Source organism: Nycticebus coucang, chromosome 10, assembly GCF_027406575.1.
Source record: "Nycticebus coucang isolate mNycCou1 chromosome 10, mNycCou1.pri, whole genome shotgun sequence".
Lineage (NCBI taxonomy): Eukaryota > Metazoa > Chordata > Mammalia > Primates > Lorisidae > Nycticebus > Nycticebus coucang.
Genome location: NC_069789.1, coordinates 82,266,369 through 82,279,264, shown reverse-complemented (window position 1 = coordinate 82,279,264; position 12,896 = coordinate 82,266,369). Strand labels below are relative to the sequence as shown.

At 39.2% G+C, this 12,896-nt stretch overlaps 1 protein-coding gene across 6 annotated transcripts in view; it reads left to right on the top strand.

The window, feature by feature from the left end:
• Positions 1-12,896, top strand: part of TOR1AIP1 (torsin 1A interacting protein 1) — a 42,285-nt gene that overhangs the window by 24,937 nt on the left and 4,452 nt on the right. For 2 of the 6 annotated variants that reach the window (XM_053604414.1, XM_053604413.1), the window contains 4 exons: positions 1,429-1,470; positions 3,988-4,056; positions 9,714-9,758; positions 10,106-10,162. In XM_053604414.1, coding sequence (XP_053460389.1) covers positions 1,429-1,470; positions 3,988-4,056; positions 9,714-9,758; positions 10,106-10,162 — 213 coding nt within the window. The remainder of the gene's footprint in view (positions 1-1,428; positions 1,471-3,987; positions 4,057-9,713; positions 9,759-10,105; positions 10,163-12,896) is intronic. The other 4 variants (XM_053604417.1, XM_053604415.1, XM_053604416.1 and 1 more) reach the window with 3 other exon arrangements.

Genomic DNA, 12,896 nt, shown 5'->3' with positions numbered 1-12,896 from the left:
AAAAGCACTTGTGGAAAATTACTCTTTGAGTTATCTTTTATGTTTGCCCTATTTTACTTTAAATCTTTGATCCTTAGAAACTCTAAAATCTATCTACCTCATAGGGGTGTCTGTTTGTTTGAGACAGAGTCTCAAGCTGTTGCCCTGGGTACAGTGCTGTGGCATCACAGCTCACAGCAACCTCAAACTCCTGGGCTTAAGCAATTCTCTTGCCTCAGTCTCCCAAGTAGCTGGGCCTACAGGTGCCCACCACAACGCCCATCTGTTTTTTTTGGTTGCAGTTGTTGTTTGGCAGGCCTGGGCTGAATTCAAACCCGCCAGCTCTGGTGTATGTGGCTGGCGCCTTAGCCACAGGTGGTGAGCCAGCCTTACTACTTTCAGATACAGTTTTGGGAAAATTGCCAATTTTGATTTTCTCTTTTTTTTTTTTTTTTTGTAGAGACAGAGTCTCACTGTACCGCCCGAGGGTAGAGTGCTGTGGCGTCACACGGCTCACAGCAACCTCTAACTCTTGGGCCTACGCGATTCTCTCGCCTCAGCCTCCCGAGCAGCTGGGACTACAGGCGCCCGCCACAACGCCCGGCTATTTTTTTGTTGCAGTCTGGCCGGGGCTGGGCTTGAACCCATCACCCTCGGTATATGGGGCTGGCGCCCTACTCAATGAGCCACAGGCGCCACCCTTGATTTTCTCTTTTAAAAAAATATAGGGATAGAGCAGCACCTGTGGCTCAAAAGAGTGGGCCGCCGGCCCCATATGCCAGATGTGGCAGGTTCAAGCCCAGCCCTGGCCAAAAACTGCAAAAAATAATATATATATATATATATATATTTATATATAAATATATATATAATAATATACTCCACATAAAGTATGACAATTAAGTAAAATTATACTCAATGGCTGGTAAACATTGAATACATTTGGCCATTATTTTGATGATAATGTTCCTAAAGACAACTCTTTGTCTAATTTCTGAAAATTTTTAAGTTTAAAACTCAAAACCACATGAGCATGCCAAAAAAATGTATACACATTTTAAGAAGGGAAAAAACTATACTAAATTGGTAATACTCAAGTTACATTTGACTTCTGCAATTACAGGAGGTACTCAAAGGTGATTTGTATTTATCTTTTATTATTAGAATATATCGAGTATTACAATTTTAATATAGTTTTTTCCATTCTTAAAATGTGTATATATTTTTTTGGTATCATGCGTGTGTATGTGCATGTGTGTATGGAGAGAGAGAGGGAGAAAAATGTTTGGAACTGATAAGCGGTTTGTGGTTTTTGCTTTCATTTGTGTGTGTGTGTGTGTGTGTGTGTGTGTGTGTTTTTAATAGTATCTACAATAAACAAAATGTCTATGCAACCTTTTTGTTTTATTTGCAGGTATTCTGTGATCTTACCTCTGTTTTCTGTTTCAGGTCAAGACTTCACAGCCTATAATAGGCGAGCTACAGCACTGAGTAAGTAATTGGTTGTCTTCTCATTATCCAGTCAATAAATTCTAACCTTGCCTTATTCTCCCAACTTTAAGTTCTGATAGGATTTTAAGCTATTTTACTCTTTGCCTTTTTAAAATATACCACACTGCTGGGTGAACTGGCTGGCAATCTGTAGAAGACTGAAACTGGACCCACACCTTTCACCATTAAGTAAGATAGACTCTCACTGCATTAAAGATTTAAACTTAAGACATGAAACTACAAAAATACTAGAAGAGAGTACAGGGAAAACCCTTGAAGAAATCAGTCTGGGCGAGTATTTTATGAGGAGGACCCCCCGGGCAATTGAAGCAGCTTCAAAAATACACTACTGGGACCTGATCAAACTAAAAAGCTTCTGCGCAGCCAAGAACACAGTAAGTAAAGCAAGCAGACAGCCCTCAGAATGGGAGAAGATATTTGCAGGTTATGTCTCTGACTAAGGTTTAATAACCAGAATCCACAGAGAACTCAAACGTATAAGCAAGAAAAGAACAAGTGATCCCATCGCAGGCTGGGCAAGGGACTTGAAGAGAAACATCTGTGAAGAAGACAGGCACAAAGCCTACAGACATATGAAAAAATGCTCATCATCCTTAATCATCAGAGAAATGCAAATCAAAACTACTTTGAGATATCATCTAACTCCAGTAAGATTAGCCCATATCACAAAATCCCAAGACCAGAGATGTTGGCATGGATGTGGAGAAAAGGGAACACTTCTACACTGCTGGTGGGAATGCAAATTAATACATTCCTTTTGGAAAGATGTTTGGAGAACACTTAGAGATCTGAAAATAGATCCGCCATTCAATCCTATAATTCCTCTACTAGGTATATACCCAGAAGACCAAAAATTACATCATAACAAAGATATTTGTACCAGAATGTTTATTGCAGCCCAATTCATAATTGCTAATTCATGGAAGAAGCCCAAGTGCCCATTGATCCACGAATGGATTAATAAATCATGGTATATGTACACCATGGAATATTATGCAGCCTTAAAGAAAGATGGAGACTTTACCTCTTTCATGTTTACGTGGATGGAGCTGGAACATATTCCTCTTAGTAAAGTATCTCAAGAATGGAAGAAAAAGTATCCAGTGTACTCAGCCCTACTATGAAACTAATTTATGGCTTTCACATGAAAGCTATAACCCAGTTATAACCTAAGAATAGGGGGAAGGAGGAAAGGGAGGGGCGGGAGCGCGGAGGGGGGCGGAGGGAGGGTGATTGTTGGGATTACACCTGTTGTGCATCTTACAAGGGTATATGTGAAACTTAGTACATGTAGAATGTAAATGTCTTAATAACTAAGAAAATGCCAGGAAGGCTATGTTAACCAGTGTGATGAAAATGTGTCAAACCGTCTATAAAACCAGTGTATTGGTGCCCTGTGATTGCATTAATATACATAGCTATGATTTAATAATAAGATAAATAAAGGAAAAAATAATAATAAAAATAAAATATACCACACACCGGTACTACATGTGATAACTACTCTGTGATGTGGAAATGTGTTCGGGACTGTTTTACCACAAGTAATTTGTTTCCAAGAGTAAAGTAAAGCTGGGTATAGTGGCTTGTGCCTGTAATCCTATCTACTTGGGAGGCTGAGGAGAGAGGATGGCTTGAGGCTTGAGTTGGGCAACACAGTGAGATCTCATCTCTAAAACTATTTTAAAAGTTAGCTAAGTGTGGTGGTATAAGCCTATAGTCCTAGCTATTTGGGAGGCTGGGGCGTTTGCTTGAGCCCAGGAGTTTAGGGATGCAGTGAGCTATGATCCAGCCACTATACTCCAGCCTGAGCAAAGGACTGAAACCCCATCTCTAAATAGAGCAAGAAAGAGAGCAGTGGGAGGGATAAATGGGTAACTTTTCTCCTTAAATGACATTAACATCTAATGAAATGGGGGTTGGGGGGGAGTGGATTGTTGTTTGTTTGTTTTGAGACAGAGTCTCATTATGTCGCCCTCCGTAGAGTGATGTGGCGTCACAGCTCACAGCAACCTCAAACTCCTGGGCTTAAGTGATTCTCTTGCCTCAGCCTCCCCAGTAGCTGGGACTACAGGTGCCCGCCACAATGCCCAGCTATTTTTTGGTTGCAATTGTCATTGTTGTTCAGCAGGCTCAGGCCAGACTCAAATCTGAAAGCCTCGGTGCATGTGGCTGGTGCCCTACTCACTGAGCTATGGGTGCTGAGCCTGTAATGTTTTGAATTCAGTCATTCCCATACATCAGAGCAAAGGACTTGTACATACTTTATTAAGGTGATAAGGCTACCTGCTTTGTTGCGGGAAGTGACTCCTCCTCACTGACATGATCCTTTAAAATTATCCTTTACTTCTGTAACTATTGCTTTTATTATTTTCCTCCCTACTTTTTTTTGCCTTTCTGATAAACTTATTATATATCACAAGGTATATATAAGTTTATTTAGTATAAACTTTCAAAGTATGGAAAATGATATTTTGATACATGTATTTGCTTCAGGCTCAGGATATCAAAAAAACTTTGAAGAATGGGTTAAACAAACTGCAGGAATAAGGACTAGGAATCAAAGTAAGTAGATAAATCTCTATTGAAATAATTTTAAGTTTGTTTATTGTGTGTTTCATGATAAAAAATATTTAGTTCTTGGCTGAGTACCGGTGCTCAGTGTTTAGGGTGCCAGCCACATGCTCTGGGGCTGGTGGGTTTGAATCCAACCTGGGCCTGCTAAACAGAGCCGGGTGTTGTGGCCAGCACCTGTAGTCCCAGCTGCTTGGGAGGCTGAGGCAAGAGAATCACTTGATCCCAGGAATTTGAGGTTGCTGTGAGCCATGATGCCACGGCATTCTATCAAGGGTGACATAGTGAGATTCTGTCTTAATTAAAAAAAAAAAAAAAATTGGGCGGTGCCTGTGGCTCAGTCGGTAAGGCACCAGTCCCATATGCCGAGGGTGGCGGGTTCAAACCCAGCCCCAGCCAAACTGCAACCAAAAAATAGCCGGGCGTTGTGGCGGGCACCTGTATTCCCAGCTGCTGGAGGTTGAAGCAAGAGAATCGCATAAGCCCAAGAGGTTGCTGTGAGCCGTGTGACGTCATGGCACTCTAACCGGGGCGGTACAGTGAGACTCTGTCTCTACAAAAAAAAAAAAAAATTTAGTTCTTCAGATAAGCATTTAGGTTGTTTGGATTTCACTAATAAAAGACAACTATGATTACTAGTTTAGTAATTTCCATTTGCTTAGACTGGCAGCAGATGGGCTAGATATAGAATGTTAATAGTGATATAAAAAGACCGGTGGATGATGAGTTTAGGCTTGAGAAGTTGTCAGGTATAGCAGCAGTACAATCTGTATATAATGACATTCTGCTCTTTTGACTTTACCTGGGTTTTGTTTTTAGCAAATTTTGTGTAAGTAACAACTTGGAGCATCTTTGCGTAATAATTATTTTACAAAATAAAGGCTGAAATCCACAAATTGTTTTTTCATGTTTAGGTTTAGGATGGATTAAATATCACAGAATTTAAGAAATGTCATAAACTGATGTGATGAAATGATCATACTTTTAACTCAGTGATCGTACTTTGAACTTAGTTCCTCTCGTAATTTCTGTAGAAATGTGTCCACATTTTACTTTGACTACACATAAAAAAACCTTCCATATTCTGACCTTTAACCTCTATCCCTTCTTTACTCATCTAACCACAATAGCTCTCAAGGTTATCCAGTATCCTTTACTTTTGTTTAAATAATATGCAAATCCCCCTCCTGTTTCCCTTCCTCATGGAATGATTACTTGGACAAGATAACTTCTCTGACATACATCAGTAAAGTAGTAATGGTCACAATTCATTCTTTCTCAGCAGTAAGATTTTATCCGACATATAAGCAAGTTCTTTAGCTGTCTAAAACTGAAATAGCTTCTTGGCCTTGCCTGGTTGGCTATCATTTCTTATTCCTATGAGTGTGTTCTTATTATTAGAAGACCATTTCGTCTTCTAATTTGCTCTTCCTGACCTGCATAGTTAGTAAACCAAGTATCAGTTATTTAGCCTGTTAGAGTTATGTTTATAACAAGAATCAAACATTAAAATTAAAATTTGAAGACCTAAGAGAGAACTCCTGGAAGTAAAAATGCATGGGTTTTATTATATATATTGGGGAAAACTCAGAGGGTTCTGATATCATTTCTAAATTCTTAACTATATATTCTGAGTAATTAATTAGTATCAGATAAATGACTGCTAGATAAGTGAAGTTAGTACATATTATTATCAGAAAATATTGGCGTGGTTTCTATTTCCTGTTATAAGACACTGCGATGCAGAAGCAAAAATACATTGAACATCTCATTGAAATGCAAAAATAGATCTTTTCAGTTGCTAAATTGATAGATAATTTTTAGTATTTTATCTGTTTGCATTTCTACTTTATCTTTAGTGTATTTACTGAGGCTTAAATAGTTGTACATCATTTGATGGCCACCTTACTATATATAGGTACTACATTGAGCTTTTAGAATTATGTAGAAGCAATGTACCAGAAACGTGCATGTAACAGAAGTTTTTAAACCTTTAACCACATGAGGACTTTAAGATAGAACAGTGAATAAAAAGAAAATATTTTCAATGGAAATGGACGAAGACTGCAATGGTTTGTTTTTTTTTTTTTTGTAGAGACAGAGTCTCACTTTATGGTCCTCGGTAGAGTGCTATGGCATCACACAGCTCACAGCAACCTCCAACTCCTGGGCTTAAGCGATTCTCTTGCCTCAGCCTCCCGAGTAGCTGGGACTACAGGCGCCCGCCACAACGCCCAGCTATTTTTTGGTTGCAGTTCAGCCGGGGCCGGGTTTGAACCCGCCACCCTCGGTATATGGGGCCAGTTGGCACCTTACCAACTGAGCCACAAGCACCACCCAAGACTGCAATGGTTTTATTTCTCTTTAATCCAGTATGTTTTAATTTTATTCTTTGCATTTAAATTTCATATCTCATTTTCTTAACTATGTATTTCTGCCTGCTTTGTTAAGAAAAAAAGTCATTTTTAGATATGGGTGTTGAAGAACCTGGGGCTTTAGATTCTTTTTGTCATCCTGTATGAGCACCAGTTCCTAGGCAGACAAGTGCCAGTTCAGGTTTCAACTGCATCCTCACATTTTAGGAAAGCTGGAACCACTGTCTTTACTTTTTCCTATTTGGCAGATGATGAAACAGTGAGAATAAGGAAGAATGTATGTGTATGGAGAGGTCAGATCATTAATATACATACTTTGAAATCTGTCTCATGTTGGTATAGAGAAAAGACAGAGTTTGGAGTTGGACCTCTTGGTTTCTAGTCCTAGCTCTGCTTACTAATTGAGTAATCTTGGTAAATTCATTTAACCTTTGTAATCCTCTATTTTCTTGGCTTTAGAGATAGTAGTGCCTATAAATATGTTATTATAATGAGCTTTTATGTGTAAACAGTATCTATACTTATTAATGCTTATTTATTATTAATATTAATATTACATAATGGCGATTCATGCCCTCTCTTTTATAAGTGATTGTTACCATACTCTTTAAACTGAAAAATCTTGAACTTTATCTTTTTTTTTTTTTTTGAGACAGTGTCTCAAGCTATTGCCCTCGAAAGAGTACAATGGCGTCACAGCTCACAGCAACCTCAGACTCTGGGGCTTAAGCGACTCTCTTGCCTCAGCCTCCCAAGTAGCCAGGACCACAGGTGCCTGCCACAACAGCTGACTTTTTTTTTTGTTGCAGTTGTCATTGTTGTTTTAGCAGGCCCAGACTGGGTTCGAGCCTGCCAGCCCCAGTGTATGTGGGTGGCACCCTACCCACTGAGCTATGGGCACTGCCCTTGAGCTTTATCTTTTTTTTTTTGGCCGGGGCTAGTTTGAACCCGCCACCTCCAATAATATGGGGCCGGAGCCACAGGTGCCGCCCTGAGCTTTATCTTTTAAAAATATTTTTTTTTTCAGAGTTTTTGTTACTGTCTATAATAATTTTAGTGAGAGGGATAGAGATTACCTTTTAGACAATGTCCTGTATCAGCTGTGTCTGGCCTGCTAAGTGTTTATGTTCTATGAATTATATCAACATTACAGATGGTACATAATTATTACTTAGCTATTCTTCATCATTAACATCATAGAATAGCACTTCACAGGATTTTCTTTTTTTTAATTTATGAATACTTTATCACTCATAAATAAAAGGAACGTAAGTCAGTGACAAACTTCTATATAGTCATCTCAAAGTAATTCTTCATATTCCAGAATCACTTTGCACTCTGAAAGATACCAGCCTCCCTCATCTCCTCAAAATCTTTCATAGAATCATACTTTCTATAGAAATCTTCATATGCCTTCTTTCTTGGTTTAACCGCAATAAACTTATAGAAAGCTGCAGTCCCCAGGGATACAGCAAATGCTCCAACATGAAATCCGCAGGCGCCTGGCCAGGAGGCCACACATCTGAGGTTTGGCCAAAGCACTGGAAGCCATGGCAGTTACTGTCATGATGGGTATGCCAACCTCAACACGTCCTTCTGCCTCCATTTTCATATATTATCTCATTTGATCTTTGTAGCCATAGAGTAAGATATTCAAAATAAACATTATCTGATGGGTTTGGGGTTTTTTTGTTTGGTTGAGGTTTTTTTAGTTTTTTCAGTTATCACTTTGATGACCTAAATTAGAAAATTAAAAATAATGAAATTTCCTAAGCTAAATTAGTCATTGAAAAACAATATGCTTCTCAGAGTTAATGTTGTCTTATTTGGGTTTTGTCACTTGACCAAGAAGGCTCCTCCTGTGTCTTAGCAGTGCTAAGCAGTGCCAGTCCTCTAGTTTAGTCCAGTGTTCTTCAAATGAAAGCTGTTGACAGAATACCAGGAGTATCTACCAGGAAAATCATTTATATATATAAAAGTTATAAAATTCAAGACAAGTGATAGGTGGCAGTACTATTAAATATAGGTTATGTGAATAAGAAAACCCAGCCTCTTCACTTTCAGAACCCTGTGCCTCCATTCCTCTCTTAGATGTTAAAATCTGCTGGCATGCTAAAAAATATGAAGGGAAAAAGGGAAGCATTAGAATACTTCTTAATTTAGGGCAGCACCTATGGGTTCAGTGGGTAGGGCACAGGCCCCATATACCCAGGGTGGCTGGTTCGAACCCGGCCCCAGCCAAACTGCAACAACAACAACAAAAAAATAGCCGGGCGTTGTGGCAGGCGCCTGTGGTCCCAGCTACTCCGGGGCCTGAAGAAAGAGAATTGCCTAAGCCCAGGAGTTGGAGGTTGCTGTGAGCTGTGACACCACGGCATTCTACCAAAGGTGATAATGTGAGAGAATTTATTTTCTTTCCATGCCTTTGTGTGGGATTGAATGTTTTTGTTGGAGTTGAGTTCCACCTTTAGTGCCTTGTGGTCTGAGAAAATACAAGGTAAAATTTCAGTTCTTTTGATTCTTCTGAGGTTTGTTTTGTGTCCTATGATATGATCAGTTTTGGAGAATGTTCCATGGGCAATGAGAAGAATGTATATTCTTTATCTTTGGGATGGAGTGTTCTGTATGCGTCTATCAAGCACAGTTGTTCTAGGGTCTCATTTAAGTCCCTGACAATTTATTTTCTAACATAATGATGGAAATAGAGATTTAATGGAGCTGTAAAAAAATTATTTTTGAGTTCTATTTAACCAGAAAACTAAAGCAGAATTACTTAATCATCTATTAACAGAAATGATGAAGTTTTTTAATGTGATTTTTTTACAAAATATTGGTAATATTTGAAATGGTCAGAAGAAGCCTCAGAGGAAATATTTGAATTAGTTTGAGGTAGAATATAGTGAAGTTTAAGGTTGAGTTCTATGTTAAAAACACCTTATCCCAGGGCGGCGCCTGTGGCTCAGTCGGTAAGGCCCCGGACCCATACACCGAGGGTGGCGGGTTCGAACCCGGCCCCGGCCAAATTGCAACCAAAAGATAGCAGGGCGTTGTGGCGGGTGCCTGTAGTCCCAGGTACTCGGGAGGCTGAGGCAAGAGAATTGCTTAAGCCCCAGGAGTTGGAGGTTGCTGTGTGAGGCCACGGCACTCTACCGAGGGCCATAAAGTGAGACTCTGTCTCTACAAAAAAAAAGAAAAAAAAAAAAAACAAAACACCTTATCCTGATAGCTTAGTAATCCGTAATCCACATTTTGTCCTTTTTCCCCTCTTTACAGCATCTTCACCAGGCAAGAGTTCAATATATGACAGTTTTTCAGATGGTATATTTCCTTTTATTATGGTGTGCTATTTTCTTTGTCCTCTTAAATTTATTCCAGAAGTTTCACCAATCCTATTATATAATTATGGGTCACATAATTATATAATCTCTCGTAACTACATATTAAGTGTCTGCTTTGTACTAGACCACTATATGCCTTGATGAAGGAAATAGGTCTTATGTCTCAAGGAGCTTTAGGTCTAGTGGGCACTGGTATAGTTTGCTTTTTCTTCTGCTTCTGGGTGATCTCAGCCTTCTGTTTTTCTTGGTGAAATTTTTGTCTTCTTTATTAGAAATAAAAATGCAAGTTATAAAACATAAGTTGATAATATTCTTTTCTTACTCTAGATGACAGCAATCAGAAATCAGAGTTTAGAAACCAGTCTCCATCAACCTTTACCCAACGTAAGTTTGTCTATTTGGTATTTGTTAAATGAGTCTTTAAAATTGGTGGTCCATAATTGTTTAAGAAGGGTTTTTTGTGTTTGTTTTCGAAACAGAGTCTTACTCTGTCACCCAGGCTAGAGTGCTGTGGTGTCAACCTAGTTAACAACAACCTCAAACTCCTCCTGGGCTCAAGTGATTCTCCTGCTTCAGCCTCCCAATAGCTGAGACTATAGGCATGTGCCATGATGGCCTGCTGATTTTTCTATTTTTTTAAAGATGGCTTGCTCGAACTCCTGAGTGATCCTCCCACTCCTCAAGTGATTACAGGCGTGAGCCACCACACCCAGCTTAAAAAGATTTTTTGACAGCAGTATGACTAATGCTATTTGAAGAATCATAGCTAACCAATTCACAGAAAAAAAGTATATATTTTATTAGCAGGGAAATTCTCTGTGGGCAAATTATATGAGGCAACGTCTGGTTTTCTCCTTCACTTTATTTCTATAGACCAAAATAAGAGTAAATAAAGCCACTGGTACTGAGTGAATCCCCTACTGAATGAGAAAAAAGATAGCACGTAGAGTGACATAGTGAGATAACCATGGGTTTTGTAGTTAACAGAACTGTATTTGAACTAAGATTGGGCCACTTAACCTCCTGTATAACCTTGGAGCAAGTTTCTTAAACTTTCTATGCATATTTATTTTCCTGAATGAGTATAAGAAAATAAACTTCGGGCGGCGCCTGTGGCTCAGTCGGTAAGGCGCCGGCCCCATATACCGAGGGTGGCGGGTTCAAACCCGGCCCCAGCTGAACTGCAACCAAAAAATAGCCAGGCGTTGTGGGGGGCGCGTGTAGTCCCAGCTACTCGGGAGGCTGAGGCAAGAGAATCGCTTAAGCCCAGGAGTTGGAGGTTGCTGTGAGCCGTGTGATGCCATGGCACTCTACCGAGGGCCATAAAGTGAGACTCTGTCTCTACCAAAAAAAAAAAAAGAAAATAAACTTCACAGTGATTCTGAAACATTTTTGTCTTACTAATCCTTTACACTAGTAAAGTTACTAAGAACCTCAAAAAGCATTAAATATATATATATATATATATATATATATATATATTTGTATATATATATACACACACACACACACACACATATATAAAATATATATATGGGGCCAGGCCTGGTAGATGACACTTGTAATCCTGACACTTTGTGAGACCAAGGCAGGAGGATCATTTGAGCCCAGGAGTTTGAGACCATCCTGGCTAACATGGCGAGACCCCATCTCTACAAAAAATTTTAAAAGCCAGCCAGGCATGGTGGCACACACCTGTAATGCAGGCTACTCATGAGGTTGAAGTAGGAATATTGTTTGAACCCAAGAGTCTGAGGCTGCAATGAGCTGTGGTCACACAACTGCAACCCAGCCTGGGAGATAGAGTGAGACCCTGTTTCTAATAAAAAAAGCTTATGCCTATTCATACTTAATTAGAAATTAAAAATATGCATTAATTTGTATGTATTAATTTATTTTTAAGTTTTTAGTAAGAAGAATGATGTTTTACATTTTGTCTGATCTCTTCAATGCCTGGCTGCATGAATGAGTGAAACAGCTGGATTTTCATATCTGCTTCTGCATTCAGTTGTTTCAGTGTATTTGTTTGCGACAGGCTCTCCATCTATTGTTCTGTTGCCAGGGAGAGAGTACAGTGGCATCATCATAGCTCACTGCAAGCTCAAATGTCTAGGCTCAAAAGATACTTCTACCTCAGCATCGCAAGTAGCTGGGGTTATAGATGTATACCACCATGCCCCACTGTTTTTGTTTTTTTTATTTTTTGTAGAGACAGGGGTATGTTGCTCAGGCTGGTCTCAAAATCCTGGCCTCAATCACTCATTCCACCTCAGCCTCCCAAACTGCTAAGATTACAGATGTGAACTATCACACCTGGCCTATACTATTAATTTTGATTGAAGCATCTGCAGAAAATCTAGTTTCATGAAAATGTAAAGAATTTTAGTAGCCTTTTTAGAAGTTATGAATATTCTTTTTTGATACTCTCCCAAACTCAACAAGTGGAAGTTTATTAATAATATTTGAAATATGAAATTTGAAACTTTATTAATGAACTTGTTGAACTCTATTACTTTTTTTTTGAGACAAGAGTCTCAGTGTGTTGCCCTCGGTAGAGTACTGTGGTATCACAGCTCACAGCAACCTCCAACTCTTGGGCTCAAGCGATCCTCTTGCCTCAGCCTCCCAAGTAGCTGGGACTACAGGTGCCTGCCACAACACCTGGCTATTTTTTTGTTGTAGTGTCATTGTTGTTTAGCTGGCCCGGGCTGAGTTTGAACCTGCCAGCCTCGGTGTATGTGGCCAGCGCCCTAGCCACTGAGCTACAGGCGCTGCCTGAGCTCTATTAAAGTTAAAGTCAATTGGTCTTTCTTTTACTTTGAATGGAGTATTATGGGCTGGTCATTTGGAAGAGACTGGTTTACTAAAATGTGCAGATCTTCCAAATGTTGACACATTTGTAATATAAAAAGATCACATTTGTTACTATCACTACCAACCTCAAGACATTTGATACCATATTGGGAGCTATCAAGTTTATAGTGGCAGATAGAATTTTAGTAAAATCCTGATTTTCACTTGAAAGCTTAAATTTTGTAATTGACAAATACTGTCGATTGTTTTCCTAGAGGTAACAGGCACACTTTGTTCATTTTCATGGAAATGTCTGTCAAATACA